Raw genomic sequence first — 21,152 nt, 5'->3', positions numbered from 1 at the left:
GTTAGCAGAAGAGCTGAGCACAGGAATGGGTCTGGCCACTATGACCAACCCAAACCAGAGGGACACAGAAGTAAGAAGTGGGTTTCAATCCAGCACTTTGGACTCCATGTACCTGACTCTCAATCCTTACCACCTTACAGTACTTTTTACTACCCTTAACAACAGCCCAAGAGTGTTACTCTTTTTTTTTTTTTGAGTGTTACTCTTTTGATGGAGCCTATGACAAAAGGTCAAGGACACCATACCTGGAGGGATGCCCCTGAAGCCACAGTCTCCAGCAAGCCTATGCTCCCAGGGGCTAGAAGGTGGGAGCTTTGGTGTCCAAGGAAGGTGTGTGATTACGTGAGGCTTGGCTTATCTGGTAGATAGAATGAATTTGCTCCCAAGCCAAGTCAGGGGGAAATGGCTTAACCCTCTTTCTGTCTCTGTCTCTTTGCTGTTTTATCTGTGCACAGAAAGGTGATGAGAGGAGTACATTGTTTTTACTAAGCTAATTTTTTCTGATTATAAAACTAGTACCTCCTCACTGTAGAAAATTTGGAAAATACAGAAGAAAGTAGAAATTAGAGAATAAAATAAATCCATAGTGCTGCTAGCTATAGCTAACCTCTGTTAACAGTTTGGTGACGTTTTTTCCCGTACAACATATCATTGTATAAAACGGAGATCATAATATATCATCAAATTTGCATTCTGTTTTTTTCCCTTAGAACTTAGTATCATGAGCACATTCCCAAACCATTCAGTGTTCTTATAAATATGATTTTGATGGCCACTTAACATTAAATCATACAGATGTACCACAAACCTTTTGGTCATTTTGAGGCCTTTAGGATATTTTCAGTTAATTTAAATAATGCTGGGTTAAACATCTGACAGAGCACAAAAATGCTCAACTATCTTTCAAAAATGATTTCTTTAGGATAGAATCCAAGAAAGGAAGTTTATAAGTTGAAGGTTGTAAACATTTAAAGGACAGATAGATGGGTGATAGATAGATGATAGATCGTTATAGATAATAGATGATTGATAGGTAATAGATGACTAATAGATGATTGAAAGAAAGAAAGAAAGAAAGAAAGAAAGAATGATTGTTCTGATTTCCACTCCCCCCACCACATACTCTACTCAGATGGCCCTAATTTTTAATATTTGCTTATTTTAGAAAATACACATAAAGAATTTTGTTTTGATTTGCATTTCTATTAAAATAATCTTTACAACAGTAAAATAAGTGAATAACAAAATAAATTTGTGAATAACAAAATAAATTTGTTTTCCAAATATGAGAAGAGACTCTTTTTAGAAACAGTGGGGCTGCCTGCATCTCATTCCCTTGCTGTCCCCGCAGGGCTCCAAGGGGGACGGGAGGCACGCCTGGACCATGAAGCATTTCAAGAAACCAACCTACTGCAACTTCTGCCATGTCATGCTGATGGGCGCTCGGAAGCAAGGCCTGTGCTGCATTTGTGAGTAAACTTCCTTCAAACCCCTTTTCCCAGGAACTGTCTTGCTCTATACATGATTGAGCCATTCCCAGAAAAGTTTAGGCATCTCTGCTTCCTAGCTTGAGGGATTTGCCATATTATTCCAACAGCAGAAAATAAAGCAAAACTTCCATGTTCTATTTTTGTTCTACCCAAGTCAAAGGGACAAATATTATAGGCCACTGACTGCCTAGAAAAAGTTAAGGTTCAAATGTAGTTAAAAAGCATCTCATAGTAATTTCAATTGAGTTTTGCTAATGAATGTTTTGGTTGGTCAGAAGAACCTGTTTGTTTTTTTTTTAATTAATAAGCAACTATATTCATATATACAATGGAATTAAAATTATCCATTTGTTTGACTTTATAATCTATTTAGTAAAGTCAGATTGGAGAGGAGAAAAAAACACACATGGAAAAGGAAGGAGGGAGACTGGAAAGGAGGACAGAAGAAAGAGATGGAGGAGAAGGAAGAAAGAAGGGGTCATGTAGGAAAGAGGGTGGGTTTGCAGAGCAGGAAGAGAAGGGAGGGGCTGCAGCAAGAAGGCTTTGTAGGGCCCAGGCTGCGTGGGTGCAGAATCCTGCCCCCCACCTCAGGATGCAGACAGCAAGCACTCAGCCTGAACCCTCCAGGGACTGGGGAGCTGCTGCGGCAGCGAGGGCCGTCGGGTACGGAGCGGGTCACCAAAATGTTTTATCTGCCATGCACACAGGAGCCAGGCAGCAGGCAACCTCAGCCACAAAAGTCATCGTAGCAGAGCTGGGCCCAGTGTCTACCAAGAGCAAGCATCAGCAGGCAAAAGTAGGGGCCCCCCTGTCTTTCCAGCACCTATTTCAAATCCAGCTCTCACCCACTTTTCATAGGCCCAGCCTCATTCCTAGTACGTTCTAGGCCTGTTGGCACAGTAGTAAACAGTAACAACAGCAGTCATTTGTGGAATAGCTGTTCTGACCTGCACACGTGGTGCTTTATACAAATTATGTGATGCTGCAAAGAGAAAGCAATCTTCTTCCCATTTTTTAGAAAACCCTGAATTTCAGAGCGGTGAAGGAACTTACCCTAGATTGTGTGGGTAGTTACAAAGGGCAGAGGCAGAGTTCAGGCTCAGGCCTTCCTGTCTCCAGAGTTAGGAAGACCCCGGCCTTGCTATCCACGCCCCAACATCCTGACATTCAGTACTGTGGCATTGGCATAGCCAGGATGACTCCTCACTCCCCTTAAGCGGAAAGCACCTTTCTGGGGATGTCTTCCTGCTGCGTTCACCACCCGCGGTGGAAGGCAGTGTGGCAGGGGGGAGGGTGCAGGAGCATGTCTGGGAGATAGTCATGGACTCTTCTCAGTGAACAACTGGAGACTTGAATTGCCATTAGGCAAGGCCAGCTCCATATGTCCCCTGCCCCTGACTGGCCACGCAGAGGGAGGCACGGGCCTCAGCTGGGGTGGGGGGCAGGGGGATGGCTGACCTTCCCTACGTGGTCACTCACCGTCACTTTTCTTATTTTTATTTTCAGACTGTAAATACACCGTCCATGAACGCTGTGTATCCAAAAACATTCCTGGGTGTATCAAAACGAACTCAAAAACCAAAAGGGGAGGAGAGGTTGGTGATACCTATTGCCTTCTTCTCCTGCATGCTGTGTCCCAGGCAACATGTCCATCTCCACAGATTCCTGGGCAGGAAGGGGCTTTGGGAGCTTTGTACAGTCCCTTCTCTGCCTTGAGGACCACCCTTAAACCGTCTTGGCCATCCATCAATCCATTTAGCATCTGCCTGGTGCCCACCGTGTGCCAGATCCTGTGCCAGGGGGTATGCAGGTTAAAAGGTGGTCCTCAGCCTGGAGGACTGTGCAGTCTAGTGGGAGGAGACAGGCATGTAAGCGAAGCGCAAAGTAGCGAGCTGTGCAGTAGCGATAGGGCTGTGTGGGACATACAGTTGAGGCACCAAGGGTGGCGGACAGGGAAGGTTTCACCAGAAAGATGGCATTTGAGTTGTGTCTTGAACCCAAATCAGCGGGATTTCATAAGGAATCCAGGAGGACAAGGCACCCCAGGCTGGAGAAGCCTCAAGTGTGAAGGCGTGGAGACGCGGCTTATTATCGGATCTGTACTTGGTTCCGTGTGACTGGGATAGAGGATGCTTAGAAGGAAGCGGCGGGAGATGTGCTGCAGAACTGGTGAGATCCAGGTCTTGTGAGGCCAGCTGAGGACTTGGGAAGGGGTTTCATTTGTAGCTAAGGGGCCGTTGAAGAGCTTTGAGTACATGAGGAGGTGTTTGGGTTTGCAGATTAGGTTAATTGCTCTGACCATGGTGCCAGAGAGAGATCAGATCAGAGGGGGTGAAAAAAACTTTTCCAACAGTTCAGGCAAGAGTTAATGCTGCCCTAGGGCCTGACTGGGGTGGCGTCTGCACTCACCCACTATGCTCTGCTATGTCTGCAGTAGCACAGTGATGGCTGTGTCTGTGCTGAGTGAGTGTCCCCCAGCCATGCCGGTTGTTGAGTGTTTTGGCTGTCCCACTGGCTAAGGTAGAAGACATAAAGGGAGAGTCTGAGAGATAATTTGGAAGGTCCTACCACAAGGACCTGGTGACAGTTGTGTAGGGGATGAGAGAGGGAGAGAGGTTGGAAATGGCTACCAGGTTTCTAAGGTGGCCATTGGCTGGTACCATTCACTGAGTCTGGAAATAGACTGTTCTTCAAATTAGCAGGGGAAAGGCACTCCGAGTTCCTGCGGAGGGAAAACCCCATTGAGGAATCTGAGTCAGGAGATGGTTAGCAGGTGGGAGTGGTATCCAGCCCTTACCCAGTAGGACTCCGAGAGAGAAGGGCACCTCCAGGGACACGCATGCATGCCTGTGAGATGCCACGTGGCCTCTTGTCTACTCCTTCCGTACCACACCCATACACACACCGTTCCATGTCCATGCCTTTCACCAGGACATATGGTGCACCTCCTGGGCTCAGGCCCTAAGCCTGCACTCCTGCCATTGCCACACTTGGAACAGAGGGAGACCTCTGAGGGCCCAGCAGGGCACATTCACGACCTTCTGAGTCTCCAGAGGCAACCTAAGTCTTTAACCGTCTCTTCTGATCCTGGAAGAGGATGGAGAAGGTAACGTGGTGTTGGGAGACTACCGTGGACTTGGAGTCAGGAGACCTGGCCATGAGTCCCTGCTTGGCCACTTACCTTGGAACCTAGGACCAGTTACTTAACCTCTCTGCAGCCTCATATTTTTTCTCTGTAAAGTAAAAATAATAATAATCTCAGAACAAATTCATTGTGACCATGTAGATGACAAATTGATTAGCAAACTGAGTTCTTTATACCCTCAGGGGTGAATGGCAGAAGGAGAAACTACAAAGTACATGTGACACGTCTTCTAGAGCAACAGTTTTACCAAAAATCTTTTGGAAGGAGGACACAGTAACTTAACTGATAAGTAATTTAAAACTTTTACCTAATACAGACATGGATGGTGTCATGCAGATATTCCATGTGTTTTTAATATTGTGCTTGCAGTTGGCACTTCAGGCTATGTCCCCACGTTCCCCCAGAGTCCATATCCACCCCTTCCGCTATTCAGGATACCCTGGTGAAAAATTTTTTGAGGAGTTCTATAGAATTCCCGGGGGACTTAACTGAGGGCTCAGACCCCCAGAATTTGGTGTCATGGGTCGCTTTGCATTTATAGTCACACACGTACACATGCATTCACACCTGCTTCCCAAGTTCCTGGGCTGCTTCAGGGGCATGTCCTGGCCAAGAGGCAGGTACAACACGCTCTCCAGGAAACAGATGTGAAAGCTGCTGGCTGATGACCCACACTAATCCCTTGGGGCTTTCTCTCTAACTTCCTTCCTGAGTGCTTCTCAACCTTGGCTGCATGTGATAATCACTCAGTGTGCTCTAAAACATACTAATGATGGGTCTCATCCCCAGAGACTCTAATTTATTTTGTCTGGAGTGAGGGCTGGGCATTAGGACTTCTAGATGCCGGCCAGGTGGTCCTGAGGGGCTGCTAAGGCTGAGAGGCACCGACCCATAGAAGACAGAGGGGGAAGGGATTCCCCATCAGGGGCACCCCCCCAAGGGCCAGGACTGTGCCAGGAAGGCCCTTCCAAATGTGCTGTCTCGTTGAATCCTCCCAGAAAACCCAGAGGTGGGGCATTTGATGCCAATTTCTGCAGATGAAGGACCTGAGACTCAGAGAGGTCCAGGAACTGGCCAAAGGTCACCCCGCTGCGAAGTGGAAGATCAATGACTCCAACCAGTTTTGTCTGTAGCCCAAGCCCTGCTGCGTTTCCCTGCACCCCACTGCCTTCCAGAAAAGGGCACACACAAATACATCCCTTTGCAAAGAGTTCCGGTGACACACAGATGAACTGCAAGACCAGATGCTCAGAGGCTTGACTGCCAGGGGGGTGAACTGTTCAAAGAGCAGGCAAAGTGGCTTTCCATCCACCTCGATTAGCATGATAGAGGTTAGGTAGGGAGTGACCACACTGGTGCAGTTCAGCAAAGCAGCCTGGCATCCAGAAGTGCACCCACTAAACAGGAACCAACCCTCTCTGGCCTCCCCGCTCCCTGCGCTCCTCCCAGACCCTTCTCTGCAGGCCCAGGGCCCAGGGCCCTGGGATGTGTTTCTGCAGCCTTCCCTGGTATCCTTCGCTTCCCTCCTGCAGGGGATGCAGCATGCGTGGGTGGAAGGGAATTCCTCTGTCAAGTGTGACCAGTGCCACAAAAGTATCAACTGCTACCAGAGTGTCACCGCGCGGCACTGCCTGTGGTGCTGGATGACGGTGGGTTGGCGCCCAGGGCAGTCCTGCTGCTTTTCAGTGTGGTTTTTTGCTCAAGCATCCTGCCAGAGGGCACGAGCAGAGCTACGTGGGCAAGGCTAGAGAGGGAGCCTAGAGCCCCTGTTCAGTGCCCTAAGTCTAACTGCCTCCAGTAAATCACCAAGATGCCCAGAGGGAGGGCACCCCCCAGGGCTGCTTAAGAAGAAGCTGACCAGTCTGCTCTCTTTGTGGCCAGGCAGCTGTGAACAGCAGGCTGGACCATTAACTTCCTTCGCCTGGGTGTTGTCTGGGCCGGGGGCACTGACAGAGTGGGAGAGGAATTAGATACTCAGTCACCTGCATCAGAGGAAGGCATACTCCTGACAGCAACCCCACTGCCTGGACAAGAGGCCTGTGCCCACTGCCATCATCCATGACAAATGTCCACTTCCTCCTTGGACACCTGGAGCTGCCTGACCTGCCTTCCAAAGCAGACTCAGTGCCGTGTCTTGTCCCCTTGACTGGGTATCAGCCTCAGAAAGGACGTGTCAGACTGCAGAACTCTTAAAATGCAGAGGTCGAGTCATGGGGTTCATCTCCAGCCTCTCATGGGTTTGTTCAACAAGATCTCCTTCCTTCCAGTGTCTCAGAGCCTAGGGAGCAAATATCCCATGGGGGCTCTGGAATCCACGTGGGGGTGCTATACGGACAGGCCACAGGCCTGCTCGGGACCGTTTTGCTCCAGCTGCCATGGGCAGCACTTGGTCTCCTTTCTTTGCCCACAGCAGACTTGGCACCCGTAACCAAGCACAGACACCGGTACACACTACACACCACACACACGCTCTTTCTCTCTCTACTTTACTGTGAAAGCCAGCAGTGCATCAGGATTTAGAGGAGCACTAGGCAACCTGCCTCCCTAGTAAATTTCTGAACCCTCACACTTGACATTTCCTTGATCACTTTCACTTAACTCTCATCTTCATTTTTTCCTCCAGTTTCACCGCAAATGTGAATTGTCAACTTTGTGTGACGGTGGGGAGCTCAGAGACCATATTTTGCTGCCCACGTCAATATGCCCCATCACCCGGGTAAGTGCTGCCACCCCGATGGGGCTCTGGCTCCCCTGCAACCCCAGCTCATGTTTCAGATGCAGGCAGCATTCAGACAGTCACACCCCTCCGAGGGCTCCCTCAGCAACTCTTAGGATTTGTGTTTTCAGCCCAAGTTTAAAAGAGGTCAGTGCTGCACAGTCAGATTGTCCGGGAAAACTTCCCTGACTAAAATGATTCCAACCGCTGGCCACCCAGAATGCTCTGAAATGGCCCAGCAAGGAAAGTGCATTCATTCTAAGCACCTTGCAGGCAGATCACATATATGGAACCTCAGTGAACACCTGTGCACAGCTAGGCTTCCCAGGCCTCCCTTGTCCCTGTCACCCTGTCTCCTGTGTCCAAACATGGACCTTCCTCTGCCTTGAAGATTTCCACTTGGGTGTCACAGCCCTTCTTGGAAATGAAAGATGCAAACGTAAACTCTATTTATCCCCATCTGAAACTTTCTCTGTCTCCTGTGTTGAAGACCCCTCTTTCAAGCCAGGCACCAAACACCTTAACTGTCCTCCTTCCATGTTAAAGATGCTGCTGAGTTCCACTGATTCCTCACATCTCACCCTGGACTTGACCATCTTCTTTCTTATTAAAAACTAAAGAAAAAAACCCACCACTTTAAAAACTATTTGGCAGTATCTACTAAGTTGGAAATACACAAACTATGACTCAATAATTGCCCTCCCGTGAGACATACGAGCCTTTATTCCACCAGAAGACATGTCCGGGAATGTTCCTATCAACTTTATTCATAACAGTCAGGCACTGGAAGCAAGCTAAATGACCACTGACAAGAGAATAGGTAAATAAGTTGAGGCAGATTAGTATAATGGAATACTGCATTGCAATGGAAAACAACCATGCTTAGATGCAAAAATATGGATAATCCCCAAAATATAATGCTGAACAAAAGAACCTAGACTCAGAAAAGATATGGTCTATGATTCCATTGATACGAAATTCAAAAGCCAGGCAAAACCAATAAGGTGTCAGGAGTCACAACAGAATTACGCCGGAAGAGGCAGTAGTTACGAGGGCATATACGTATGCAGAAATTCACAGAACTGTAGATTTAAATTTGAGCATTTTACTATATGTGACATTAAACCTCAATGAAATGAATAATAAACATTGAAAAAACAAACAAACAAAATAGGACATATGACTTAGGATTACATCATTTAGGTAGTGCTTAACAGAGAAACCAGATCTGAAACCTTGCTTCTCAGAGCTCAGGCTTCTAAATCAACAAAGTAGATTTCTGCCCATTTCAGTGTTTCCTCTGAAACACTGTGTCCCTTCCAGTGTCTCGAAGTTAAAGTCAGGGCAAGTGATGACAACTGCCTGGAGAGTCCTTGAGAAACCCAAAGGGAACATTTCTTTTTTTACGTCCAAAGTCCCACTTTGAAAAACTCCTCCCTACACTATATTGGTTTTCTATTCTCTTCCTTTATATTAACCATTTGTTTTTCTTCTGATTTCCTTTTTTGTAGTAGGCATTTTGTTTTTCAAAAGATGCTTGTCTTTCCTCTCTTTTATAGGACAGGCAAGATGGGAAGTCTGACGGTAGCGTGTCAGCCAAGGACGAACTTGTAACGCAGGTACCTCGGCAAGCCCCAAATCTACTCACTCGTTCTAAGCTGGTCCAAGGCTGTGGAGGGGAGAACAGGATTTGGCTTCTAGAGAAACACATCTCAACATCTGCTTTCTTATCTGATTGATTATATCACACAGGACACTGTATTTCCAGCCTCTGGGGTTACCTTTGACAACCACACTGTAGGCAAGTGGTGCGAAGGGAGGTTGGTTGATCCCGTGGCTGGCCGAACTGGCTTTATCACCTTTTTAGGAACACAATGCATGGAACTTCATTATGCATACTCCCTGAATAATAACAAGAATGTGACTTAAAGGTAGACAAGTAGGTTTTCCAGGACTGCCAAGCTGTCTGCAGAACGTGATCTGCCAGAACAGAGTTAACTAGATCCAAAAGTTCTTCTTCATCCTTAAACGTATATTTCAGAACTCGTTTTTTTAGCTGGATCCACCAATGAACTTCTCTTTGTGCCTTTCACAAAGTTCCAGGGAATGCAGGAAAGGCAGCCTGGTGAGGTAGAACAAGTACCAGAAAAGGAAATAGCACACTGGGGCCTTCTCCTCTGCCTCTGAACCTTAAGTTTCCTTGTTTGAAAGGGGGGGTGTAGCAATCCCTGCACTGCCCACCTCCCATAGATGCTCCTAGATTCAATGAGAACATGTAGATGAGTGTAAAACATAAGCAATGGTGCTTAATGTGGGAAAGCTCTAGACACCTTGAAAGGGAGAAAGTCAGATGGAGCACGCACACACACACACACACACACACACACGGCGCAGGTATGTCAGTTGTTTACAGCTGGCATCTATCTGGTTATCCTGCATCTGTTCTGATTGGGCAGTGCCCATGCTGTACAGGTTGTTAAAACATTTTGGATATCACCCCCAGAGATAAAGAATTACTCCTTAAGCTCCAAGATGCTTCTGGGTTTCACACAAACAATCACTCTTGGCAGATGAGAAAATTCCTAAAATTTATAAAGGATGCTGCTGTCCATTTCAAACAATATGGCCCTGTGTTTGGTGAATTTTTAGCGTGCAATCTGGAAAAGTAGGCATTAGATAGTGAATATGGAGCAAAGCTGCATCTCTATCGGTGTGTCCTTCTGCTGAAGATACAGGTATTTATCGAGTGCCCACTCTTGTATCTGGGGCAATGGGGCCCTTGGTAGAAAGGTTATACACACACACGCCCTGCTCCTGAGGCATTAAAATCCATTTGATGTTTTGTGATATTTACCTGAGAAAATAAAAAATAAAGAAATATACAAATAAATGATAACAAAAGAAACCCAGAAGATATTATTGGGTTGGCCAAAAAGTTGGTTCTGGTTTTTCATAAGACCTTATGGAAAATCCAGAACGAACTTTTTGGCCAAACCAATATATGCTTCAAGTGCAATAGCTTTCGTTGCAATGATCAAGGAAAACTTCATAGAGGAAGTAGCTCTTGAATCGGGCCCTGAGAATGAGGAGTTCTTTTTTAAGAGGTTGCAAAGAAGGAAGTGGGCATTTCAGGAGGAGAAGAAACCAGTGTGAGCAGCCCCAAAGGGTGGGAATTAACTCCCTAGAAGGTACGAGCCAGGCTTGGCTGGAACTGCAGTGAAGGTTAGAGTAATTAAGAGAGAACAGTAGATTGGGGCTGCACTTAAATGCCTTGCATGCCAGCTTAGGAGATCTGGATTTTATCCTCTGGGTAACGAGACATCTTTAAAGGTTTCTGAGCAGGAGTGGTATGACTAGTGATGTCCTGGGAAGGAACTGCATGGGGGCAGCATACAGGACTTCCCCTGAGGTGGGCAAGGCCCGAGCAGTGTGGGCACTGTGGCAGCTGCTGGAGATAAAGAGACATTCCAGGGAAAGAATTGGCAGGACAGGGTCTTCCCTGTATGCCTGGATGAGTAATAACAGTAGCCAGGAGAGAGGGCCAGTTTTGTGGGGAAAGAAGATAGGTCAGGTTTGGAGCGTGTTCTGGTGAGACATCTGGCTGAATGTACCCCCCTGGACAGTGAGAAATGTGGAACCAGAGCTCAGGAGGAAAATGGGGGCTGGAAATGTGGATATGGAAGGTACTGGGGTGGAAGTATAGTTAACTCCATGGCTGTTACTTTATTTAGGTGTAGGCCGGATGGCCCTGACTTTTAAGATCATGATCAGTTGTATCCCTCACAAAATCTAATCTCGTGCTGTGGGCACAGTGCCACACCATTGTGAACAATTTGAAGTTGTAATGCCATTGCCTCATCTCTGATCCCAACTTCAAACGCTTGTCACCATTAACACTACTTAAAGGCCATTAGGCTGGAGACACTTAGCTGTTTCATCCCTCAGAAAACTCAGCCAGTGGACCAGCACCTTACTGCCTCCTGACCTCCTCTCCTCCGTGCCTGGAACTGCTTCTCTCCCAGGAGCTGCCTTAGCATCCACGCTCATCGCATTCTTCCTATTGGCTGAAACAGAGCTAATTTCTTTTTCTTTTGCCTTTTAAGTATAAGATCATCCCCACCCCGGGTACCCACCCTCTGCTGGTTTTGGTGAACCCCAAGAGTGGAGGGAGACAAGGAGAAAGGTATGTTCTCTTCTTTTTCGAGATGGAGAGGCTAGGCCAACTGTAACCAAGGGGGCTGTGGACATGGCAGACCTGTGGTCCAATCCCAACCCTACCACAGACCGCTTGATGACCTGGTCCAAGGGACTTAATGTCCTTGAGCCTTGGTTTCCTCCTCTGTAAAACGGAGGTAATAATCGTTTCTCCTCCCACAGGGGTTTCGTGAACATTAAAATAGACACAGTGCTAGCCTAGGGCCTGTCACGTGGGCCATTATTATGGCTCCCAGAATCAGACCAAGTTCTGAGACGTCCGTTAACTTCCCAGCCTTGCAAGTCTTTTCTTGATTTAAGAGACGTGGCAGAGGCACCTGGTTGAGACCTCCTGGCCTATCCCACCCTTGAGAAAGCAGGGCACCGTCTCATCAGTGAAGGAAACGCCCAGTCAGTGGGAAGCCCCAAGAGAAGGGGAGGGGAGGGGTGGCAAGGGGCAGAGCAGCTCTGCCTCCCAGTGTTCAGCTCTGGGGCAGGGTGATCTGGAATCCAGGTTTTAAAAAATAATAAGCAGGGTTTAAGCAAGAATTATGAGAGTCCCCACCCCAGTCCTAGGGGCGGAGCACCCCTCCTGAACTGACCTGATTAGCCTCAAGCTGGAGCCTTGAAACCAAGCCTAGATGTGGTCACTGCCCCCAGCCCTCCTCTGCCCCAACCCCATGTCCTGCGTGTCCTCCTGATCCCAGGATTTGGGGGACCTTTCCATAGAGGGTCCCTTGGTGCCTTTGTCTAGCCCACAAAGAGCAGAATCATCCTACCTAGAACATACGGAACACTTGGGAGAAGGTCTCCATGAAGGAGAAGGCTTTAGGAGAATGGAAATTCTGTTCTCCGGGTTGCTCTGTCCTGTCCTCCGTGCAAGGGGTGCTACTCCTGGGGTTGGAGACTGGAGTGCTGGATGGTGGGGAAGACCTTGAAATGGGGTGAGGGCATGGGTGAGGCCAGCCAGACCTGGGACTTCAGGGTCTGCAGGGCCTGCATGCACTCTTCTCCCCTCTTGGGTATAAATGCACCCACGTTCCCACCATCAATGGGCTGCAGAGGTACTTGCCCTCCTGTGACTTCTCACAATGACATTCCCCTTCTCTGTCTTGGTCTCTCTCTCTCTCTCTCTTTCTTTTTTTTTCCATAGAATTCTTCGGAAATTCCACTATCTGCTCAACCCCAAACAAGTTTTCAACCTGGACAATGGGGGGCCTACTCCAGGGTATGGAGATATGATCTTTACTTCTTATTTCTCCCCCGCACCCTTAGATCTCTAAAGAAGATAGCTTTTGGGGTCACGTTTTTTTTTTTTCTCTTTCATCGGTGGACTTGTCCTTCCTGCCATTTCACTCCTTTTCTCTTCTTTTCCTCATATCTACTCTTACTTCCTCCTGGAGATACTCAGGACCACCCGTTATGGCTAACTCTGGGAAGTAGCCTCCTATACTTTATCCCAGAAAAAGTTGTTGATTTTGTAAGAGGGAGAAATTGCATATGTCATTTGTTGGCTTGACAAGAAGGGCGGGCTGGTAGATTACTTTAACTTATTTGCAAGGCCATATTAGCTGGTATCTTCATACTGAATTATCAGGGAGAAGGAAAGAGTTTTCTTACCACTGTCTGTGTGTGTTTCAGAAATCTGTACAGCTGACTCAGCTTACCACTGCATGTTCTGTTGTGGGGGCCTTTAAGGATCAAGACAATTGGTTGTTCGATGAAATCACCTTTTTCCTGAATCATCCAAGTTAGACGTTGTTAAGCTCCCCCTGGCCCTTCTCCTGTCATTTGCCTATTGGCCATTTCCCTGCTCATCAGCAAAGTGTCAAGGAGACGGGGAACAATGAGAGGAGACAAGGCAGCCCCTCTGCAGCGCAACGCAAGGTCTACAGGAGGAGCCGGTCCTTGTGCTGGTGGCGGACATGATGAGCCCTGTAATCAGAAGCCCCTCCAGCATTAGGGCTGGAAGGTACCCAAAGCCTGGTACCTTCTCACCAGCCAGAGACAGTGCACTAGAGACATCTGCCAGCCAGCCCAAAGCTATCTCAGTGCCAGGTCCTCAGACTTGCACCTGCTAGGCTGGGCTTTCCAACACACAGCTGCTTTGCCCAACATCTGAACCTGCATTTCTACTCTGGGCTCAGCAAGACCTTAATAGGGGCTGGAGTAAGGACTCTAAAAAGGAACTCTGTCCCTGTCTTTGGTTTGACACAAAGCTATTATTAAGGCAGCGTTGGTGCAAGACCCACTAAAGGGGAAAGAAACACAAATGTAGATTCAGCACCTCTGCCGTGACTTACCTGTAAAACTAACTTCAAAATAGAGCCCACCCGTACGGCTGCGCGTACCATCACGGTCACCATGGTTGCCAATTACTGCTCCATTGTGACTTGTGACTGAGCAGCAGCCCACAAATACCTTTACCAGCCGGCTCTCTTTTAGGGCATTTTAATACTTGAATACAGACAGTACTCACTTAACTGCATCTATTCTCAATTGGTTTTGCCCAGGATGACAAGCCTGGTGGCTACTTCTAGAGCCACTGTGCCCTGAGTATCTCTCCGTGCTGTACATGTCAGCCTGTAATCAGACAGGCTGTCTAGCTGAAGGGAGCCTCCATTCAGAACCCACTTCATACAGGAGAGCAGAATTCTGCAAGAGAAAGAGAGGGAAGGGGATGTTAATTTGCCCACGCATACACTGGTGACTCAGAAGGGATCTTCTCAGATCACCGTGCAGGGCAGAGAGGAAATACTGAGCTTCAGCTTCTCAAGCCCCACCCCAAGGCCTCCACAGGTCATGTCTGTGCTAAAGCAGAGGTTCTTAACCTTTTTTGCGCCAGGAATCTATTTGACAGTCTGATGAAGTCTACGGACCACCTCTTAATATTAAGATAATATTTTTTAATGTATAAAATGAAATATGTAGGAGTAACAGGGAAACTCATTATATGGAAAAGAACAGTTATCAAAAGGTTTAAAAACAAATTTGTGATAGGAGAATATATGTGATTTACTAAGACATTATATACCAAGTTCCAGAGACAGGTCTAATAGCTATTGTAAATTAAAAGCAGCGATGAGCAGAAGTGATATAAAGTATCTACCACAGCTGTAGTAAAACATTGACATACCTGTGATTTCGGCCGCTTCACAAAGTCACAGGTATTGTTAATACCTCTGTGATTTGTGGCCTACATACATAATTGAAGGAAATGCTAAATTTCACTTAGAGCTTTAGGGAAGTTAAGAGTGTAACATTTTCTTCCAGTTCGTGGCCCTCTGGCTTCTACTCCCAGACCCCTTAGATACGCGCTTCAGGTTAAGGGCCCTGCTCTAAAGGGTTAAGACCCCCGAGGGGAGATGGTGCTCGCTCCACTTAGGTCTGGGTGGGATGAGGATGCAGCCAGCTCAGTGCATCTGACTTAAAGGGGAGGTCGTGAGGACAGAGCAAGTGAGAGAGCCGGAGAGGAGTCAGAATGCTGGGGGTTAGTTGTATCAGTGTCAAAATAAGCAAACTATGGACTCCTCTGCCTAAATCGTAGAGAATTTCTAGAAAACCATTTTCTGTGTTGAATATCGAGTTAGCATCTCCTTATACAAAGACGGCTCCATGGGATTCATACTCAATGGCATTGCTTAGTTAAGTTCTGGTTTCATAACATTAAGTGACCCTTTCAACCCCCAAAGGAATCAAGGTCATAACATACTCCCAGGGAAGGGAGCGGGCGGGAGACTCTGACTCAAGGAGTGTCGAAGGTCAGCCTGTAAACAAAACCGTTTTGGCCTTTCTACTTCCAGACTCAACTTTTTCCGTGATACTCCAGACTTCCGTGTCTTGGTCTGCGGAGGAGATGGGACAGTTGGCTGGATTTTGGATTGCATTGGTAAGAATGGGCTGGAAGGGCCTTTGCAGTTGACTTATCCTAAATACATTTAAAGTCAGAGGAAGGCAATCAACAAGAAAGAGAAACGGAGCCATGTTTTGTTCATCCTTGTTTCTACTCTTGGACCAGTGCTTGCCTAAATATCTACTTTGGGTGGAAAAAAGAATAAAAGAAGATAATGGAAGGATTCCCACTGGTACAGATGTAACAGCTTAGTTTCAGGCCTTGCTTCATAAATAGCTGTCATGGCCGGGGTTTAGGCAGTTGCAGGACAGGCCAGATGGGGGGTTGCGGGGAAAAGGAGCAGGGCTGGGACTCCAGGCAGGTCCAGGGTGCTGGATAAAGGCCAAAGAACTAAGCATTGATGCATAGCCCAGGGCAAGACACCTTGAGATGAACACGTGCAGCTGGAGCCCAGAAAGCACACCTCGAAAGCACAGATGAATGCAAGCAAAGAAGTGCCACGGTGGGCTGCGTCCAATAGGCCGAGATCCAAAAGGCTGTAGGGAGGGTAGGGAGGGCACAGGCTGGGTATCAGGAGGCCTGGGCCTAATCCAGCTCTGCCTGGATCTGTGGGTCCTTGGACACAGCACCACCAGTAAATGATGGAGAATGATTCTGAAATTCTCAGACAAGGGGTATATTCAAGATCTAACCCTGGAGCACCCAGATGAACACTGGGACATGGGACATAAGCCTAGGAAAGCAGCCAGGGGTATTGCTGGGGAGGGCGGTCATCAAAGTCCGAGATGTCCCAGAGCAACAAGCCCTGTGCTGCTTTGGTCTTTTCGTCCTTCATTCCCCAAATCCTAGCTGTGCACCTCCAGATGCCCAGCGCCCCTCAAGGCACTGGTGGTGCAGCAGTGAACAGAGAACAAATATCCTACCCTCATGGAGTTTCCTTTCTAGAGGGAAGAGGCGGGCAATAAACAAAGAAATAAGTGAAACATACAGTGTGTTGGAAGGTGATAAAAAAAACAGCAGAAAAGGGGGAAAGGGAGCTCGGCAGAGGGAGTGGGGTTGCAATCTAAGACCAGGTGGTTCCGAAGGCCTTGAGGAACAGTTGACATTTGCATGGAGACCTGGAGGAGGGTGAGCCTTGCGGATACCTGAGGGTGGAAGGAACAGCAAATACAAAGGCCCTGAGGTAGGAGCAGGCCAGGCTGCCAAAGGCAGTGGGAAGGCTGCAGAGCGTGCCTGGGGTGTAGTGCGTGAGGGTAGAGTGGCAGGGGATAAAGCAGAGATAATGCAGGGCCAAGTCACTAGGACATGTAGGACATTATATGGAATGTGGCTTTCATACTGGGAAGGTCCCAAGATGCTGGATGGTTTGAAGCAAAGCAGGGACACAACGGATTACAGAAACAGAAAAGGGTGGAAGCTGGCAGACCAGTTAGGAGGCTCCTGCAGTAATCCAAGGAGGGGGACTGTGCCATGGACAACAGTAGTGACAGAGGAGGTGGTGAGAAGGAGTCAGATATCTTTTGAAGGTGGAGCCTGCAAGATTTGCTGACAGACTTCATGTGGGAGATGAGGGAAAGGAAGGAGTCAAGGATGGGCCAGGATAGACCCTGAACAGGGTGGAGAAGCCTGGGCCCCCAGGGGTCGTAAGCAGACCACCTGGAGGAGGGGGACCGGCACCTCGCACACCTGCCACATCTACTCCCCCACAGGCACTTTGGTTTCCATGGACACAGCCCTGCCAAGCAGCCACCCACGCTCTCCTGTCACCTCGAGCTCTGGAGTTGTTTGTGGGAGGAGGGAGGCGTCCTCTGGGAGCCGAGGAAGGAGAAGCTGATCAGCAGGGGGTGGATGGCTGCAGTACCTGGAGCTGCTCGCACGGGTCCCTCTCCATCGGGAAGGAGAAAGTAGGCTTTGCTGATAAGTTTTATAAAATTCAGTTGCAGAGGACACAGGCGCTATACGCTGCCCAGAACAGAAAGGTCATGTGAGGTGATCTGCTTTTTCACAGGTTAGTGGCCCAAAGATTAAAAAACAAGGGTAAAAGGAGTAGCTGCACAGTTTTCATTCATTCAAGAGAGAGAGGCTGAAGCCCTTGTTCTGTGCTCTCCGCCGCCCCATTTCGGTCCCTTCTCTGATGTGCTGTCCTGCTACAGCCAGAGTGGTCATTCCTGAATGTCAGTGGGGTTGTGATGTGTGCAGAGCACATCAGTGGCTTCCCAGGATTCTTAGATAAAGATAAAAGCTCCTCAGATGCTCCACAGGGCCCTAAGTGGTCTAGCAGCTGTCCAGCCAGCCTCATTTCCTACCACCATCCTCTCCCTCTAGACCCAGACACCCAGTCCCTCTCTCAGACCCTTGAAGGCACCAGTGTCCCTTCTACCACAGGGCCTGTCTGTTCTGCTCCCCTGGCCTTTGCTTGGTCCGCTTCTACTTCAGATTTCAGCCAAAGTGTGGCTTCCTCAGGGAAGCCTTCCCTGATAACTCATTACAGGACCACACTCCTTTCCTTCCCAGTATGAATCTGAAATTATGCATCATTTCTATGAAGACCTTGTTAATAGCTGTCTCTCCCTCTCAACTGTAGGTACCATGAGAGCCGGAGCCATGGCTTTTTTGCCTGCTATTAGAGCCAGAACACCTAACACGGCACCTTGGCCTTCAGTAAATATGTGTGGAGATACTATGGTGAATGAGATATAGTTCCCCCAGGGAGGTTACAGGACATTTGGGGAACATCCCCCAGGGAGGTTACAGCGCATTTGGGGAACAAACAAGTAGTCAGTTACAAGACAGTGTGATGAGATCGCCCCTGGTACTAAAGAAACACTCTGGAGAGGCACCAGGTCCAGACTAGGGCAACCAGGGAGGGCTCTGTGCTGAGCAGCAGAGAGCTTGTGGTTTAAGGCCCTGAAAGCACTTCAGCAAGGTTGACATGTCGAGTGGGAGGCAGGACATGAGAAGGATGAGGCTAGAGAGAAAGGCAGAGCCAGGAAGGGCTTCGCTGCATGCTAAGGGGTGGTGGGAGCCATGGCAGAAGGGAAAGCAGTGGACTAGTGTGATCAGGCTCATGGTTCAAGGATTTCCTGCCTGGGTAGAAGTGTGGAGAACACACTGGAGGCTGAGAAGGCAGAGAGGAGGCTGCTGCAGCAATAGCAGTGGGAAGGAATCATACCGTACCAGAACTCAGCCATCACCACGGGATGGAGAGCTATTAAGGGGATAGCATATAGAAATTGATGTGTAAATGGATGTGGGACAGCATATAGAAATTGGTGTGTGAAGGAAAAATCTAGAATGACATCCATGTTTCTAGCCTCAGCACCGTGAGGATGGTTGATCTGCTGGGATGCGAACCACAGAAGAAGGGGCAGACCTAAGCAAACAAGGGCCTTCCAGGCAAAGGGAAGAGCACATGCAAAGGCAGGGAGGCATAAATGTGGACTGTGTGTTCTGAGAAAATGAGAGAGTCCAGTGATTTACTCCATCTCAACCCTCTTGGTGGTAGTCTCAGCCCTGAGTCTTGCCTAAGCTCAGCCACTTCCGGCATGAGTCCGATTACCTGGGGCATCTATGAACACCTGTTCTGCTGGGGCAGCCCTAGCATGAGCTTCACGCAGGATGCTGATTCTTGCATCACTCCCCACTCAACCCCCAGCCATGCTTCCCAGTCACATCCCTCACATCCTCCCCCGGCACCTGGTGCACTGAGGTTTATGTAAGTGGTGTCCTCCGGAGCCCAGTGGGTGTCTGGCTTCCTTCAGCTTTTCCAGCTCAGCCAACATGCTGCTGTAGACCTACAGCCAGATTAAAACATACATGTTCTGATGTGCTTTCTCTAACGGTTCAGTCTGATGCTCCTTTACAACCATCATGGGAGACAGGATTAGGAATCAGTGTGTTTGCAGGTCTGGGAGGTGGTGGAAGTGACAAACTGGTACCCGGGTGCCAAATAACACCTGGGGGTTTTGCTTCTTAGACACAGTGTTATTTTTAAGCTTCTGAGCCTGAATGACTTGAGGCGAGGCATCTTTAGTTTTCCAAGTGCCCCACCATTTTCTGATATCTCAGACCCACCTGTTTTACTATTTATGCACCTGCCTGGCCTCTGAAGAAAGGAGGAGCATGGACTTGGAGGCACAGAGATCTGGGTTTGGATCCTGGCTGTGGAATGACTTTCCCTCTGTGAACCTCCATTCCTTCATCCATGAGAATGATAATACCTTGCAGGGTCTGTCTGAGGGATACATGGGGTAAATGCTACTTATCATTAAAGATTAAAACTGTGCAAACTAATGTTTTTGAGCTATATGCTTTCACCCCAAAGGAAAGAATTAGGATGAAATGAGGATAAACAGGTGAAAGTTACAGGGAGACAGATTTAACTCAATTTGAAAGATTCCTTTGCAGTGGTTAACACACTGCAGATGGAAAAGATGGCTTTAGGAAGTAGTGAGTTCTCCATCAGGAGAAGAATTCAAACAATGCTATGGAGGGCTTCAAGCATTAGATCAGGGATAACTAGACAACTTGAGCCTTCTATAATCACATGGCATATGGTTCTCTCTTCCTCTTCATGGGTTGCAGATAAGGCCAACTTCGCAAAGCATCCACCCGTGGCTGTCCTGCCTCTTGGAACGGGAAATGACCTGGCCCGCTGTCTCCGCTGGGGAGGGGGTGAGTCTGCATGGGAGAGGCCTTACCCTGGAGACGAGTGCTCCAATCTACAGGGAGGCTCTGCAGAGCTAGGCTGAACTTCCCTCTTAGGGATCACATTCCACGGAGTAATACTCAACTCTGGGATCATCCCTACTCCACACTTTTTCTTTAACCTCCATTCCATGCCAGCGCCTGTGTCTACCCCTCACTAGATTTACTGTCAGCCTGAAACTCAGCTTCGAGTCTGCCTCCCCCAGTAGAACAAGTCAACTTCAGGGTGGAATCTCCTTTGTCTCCCCTCCAGGGTTCATCCCAGTAGGGCTCACTTAGGGATTTTTCTGCATGAAATTCCCCCTCTCCAAATTATTGATCTTCTGAATTAGGATTCAGAATGCAGATCGAAAAGCCACTTCGCCAGCTACTAGGGGCGTCCAGATCATCTTAGGGCCCCATGGCCAGGGGCCCTCATTTTGAAATTCACCGAAGGGGGGAACTCAGAATGGTAGCCAGCTTACAGTGCAATGGGCAGGAGCTAAGGAGAACCTTGCAAACTGCAACAGCCCCTGTGGAGCTGGGCGTGCTCCAGAGAGTGGAGAGGTTCCGGTCAGCACATGGAACAGACAGATCAGCCTGGCAGGCAGAATTGGGGTGAGACTCCACGTGGCGGATCAATTCCGAGCGTGATCCAAGACCAGGCCGGCAGCGGTCAGTGTGCGTGCGTGGAGGGCAGGGGCAGAGCAAGCAGGAGCCAGCCCTAGAAGGAAGCTGGCAGGTGTGGGCAGAGCTCCCAGGGTCCTCAACCACACACTGGGCTAGGGAAGGACCCTCTTTTCAAGAGGGGACAGGCAAACTTGTAGCCCCACGCTCTGGGCATCTAGGCAGCATAGCGAGGCACACATTTCACACAGCCTTGTGCTCCCAGATAGCATCAAGGCCCTCAGCTACCTTGTTGGTACTGCTGTCTTGTGAGGCATCCCCTAAGGAGCGGACTAGAGCCCTGACAACTTGAAAATACTCTTTAGGGTTGCCCCAAAGGTAAGCAGGAACATGGAAGTGTTATTTGAAAGAAAAGATTCTCTCTCCCACTAACTTCTCACT

General features: G+C 48.4%; 1 protein-coding gene across 9 annotated transcripts in view; it reads left to right on the top strand.

The window, feature by feature from the left end:
• The window catches only part of DGKG (diacylglycerol kinase gamma), a 207,314-nt gene that overhangs the window by 82,557 nt on the left and 103,605 nt on the right, over window positions 1-21,152 (top strand). For 7 of the 9 annotated variants that reach the window (XM_067738346.1, XM_067738339.1, XM_067738347.1 and 4 more), the window contains 8 exons: window positions 1,352-1,469; window positions 2,997-3,085; window positions 7,259-7,351; window positions 8,911-8,970; window positions 11,455-11,534; window positions 12,699-12,773; window positions 15,349-15,434; window positions 19,983-20,072. In XM_067738346.1, coding sequence (XP_067594447.1) covers window positions 1,352-1,469; window positions 2,997-3,085; window positions 7,259-7,351; window positions 8,911-8,970; window positions 11,455-11,534; window positions 12,699-12,773; window positions 15,349-15,434; window positions 19,983-20,072 — 691 coding nt within the window. The remainder of the gene's footprint in view (window positions 1-1,351; window positions 1,470-2,996; window positions 3,086-7,258; window positions 7,352-8,910; window positions 8,971-11,454; window positions 11,535-12,698; window positions 12,774-15,348; window positions 15,435-19,982; window positions 20,073-21,152) is intronic. The other 2 variants (XM_067738344.1, XM_067738345.1) reach the window with 1 other exon arrangement.

This window comes from Pseudorca crassidens, chromosome 5, assembly GCF_039906515.1.
Source record: "Pseudorca crassidens isolate mPseCra1 chromosome 5, mPseCra1.hap1, whole genome shotgun sequence".
Classification (NCBI taxonomy): domain Eukaryota; kingdom Metazoa; phylum Chordata; class Mammalia; order Artiodactyla; family Delphinidae; genus Pseudorca; species Pseudorca crassidens.
This window is presented reverse-complemented; position numbering and strand designations above follow the sequence as displayed.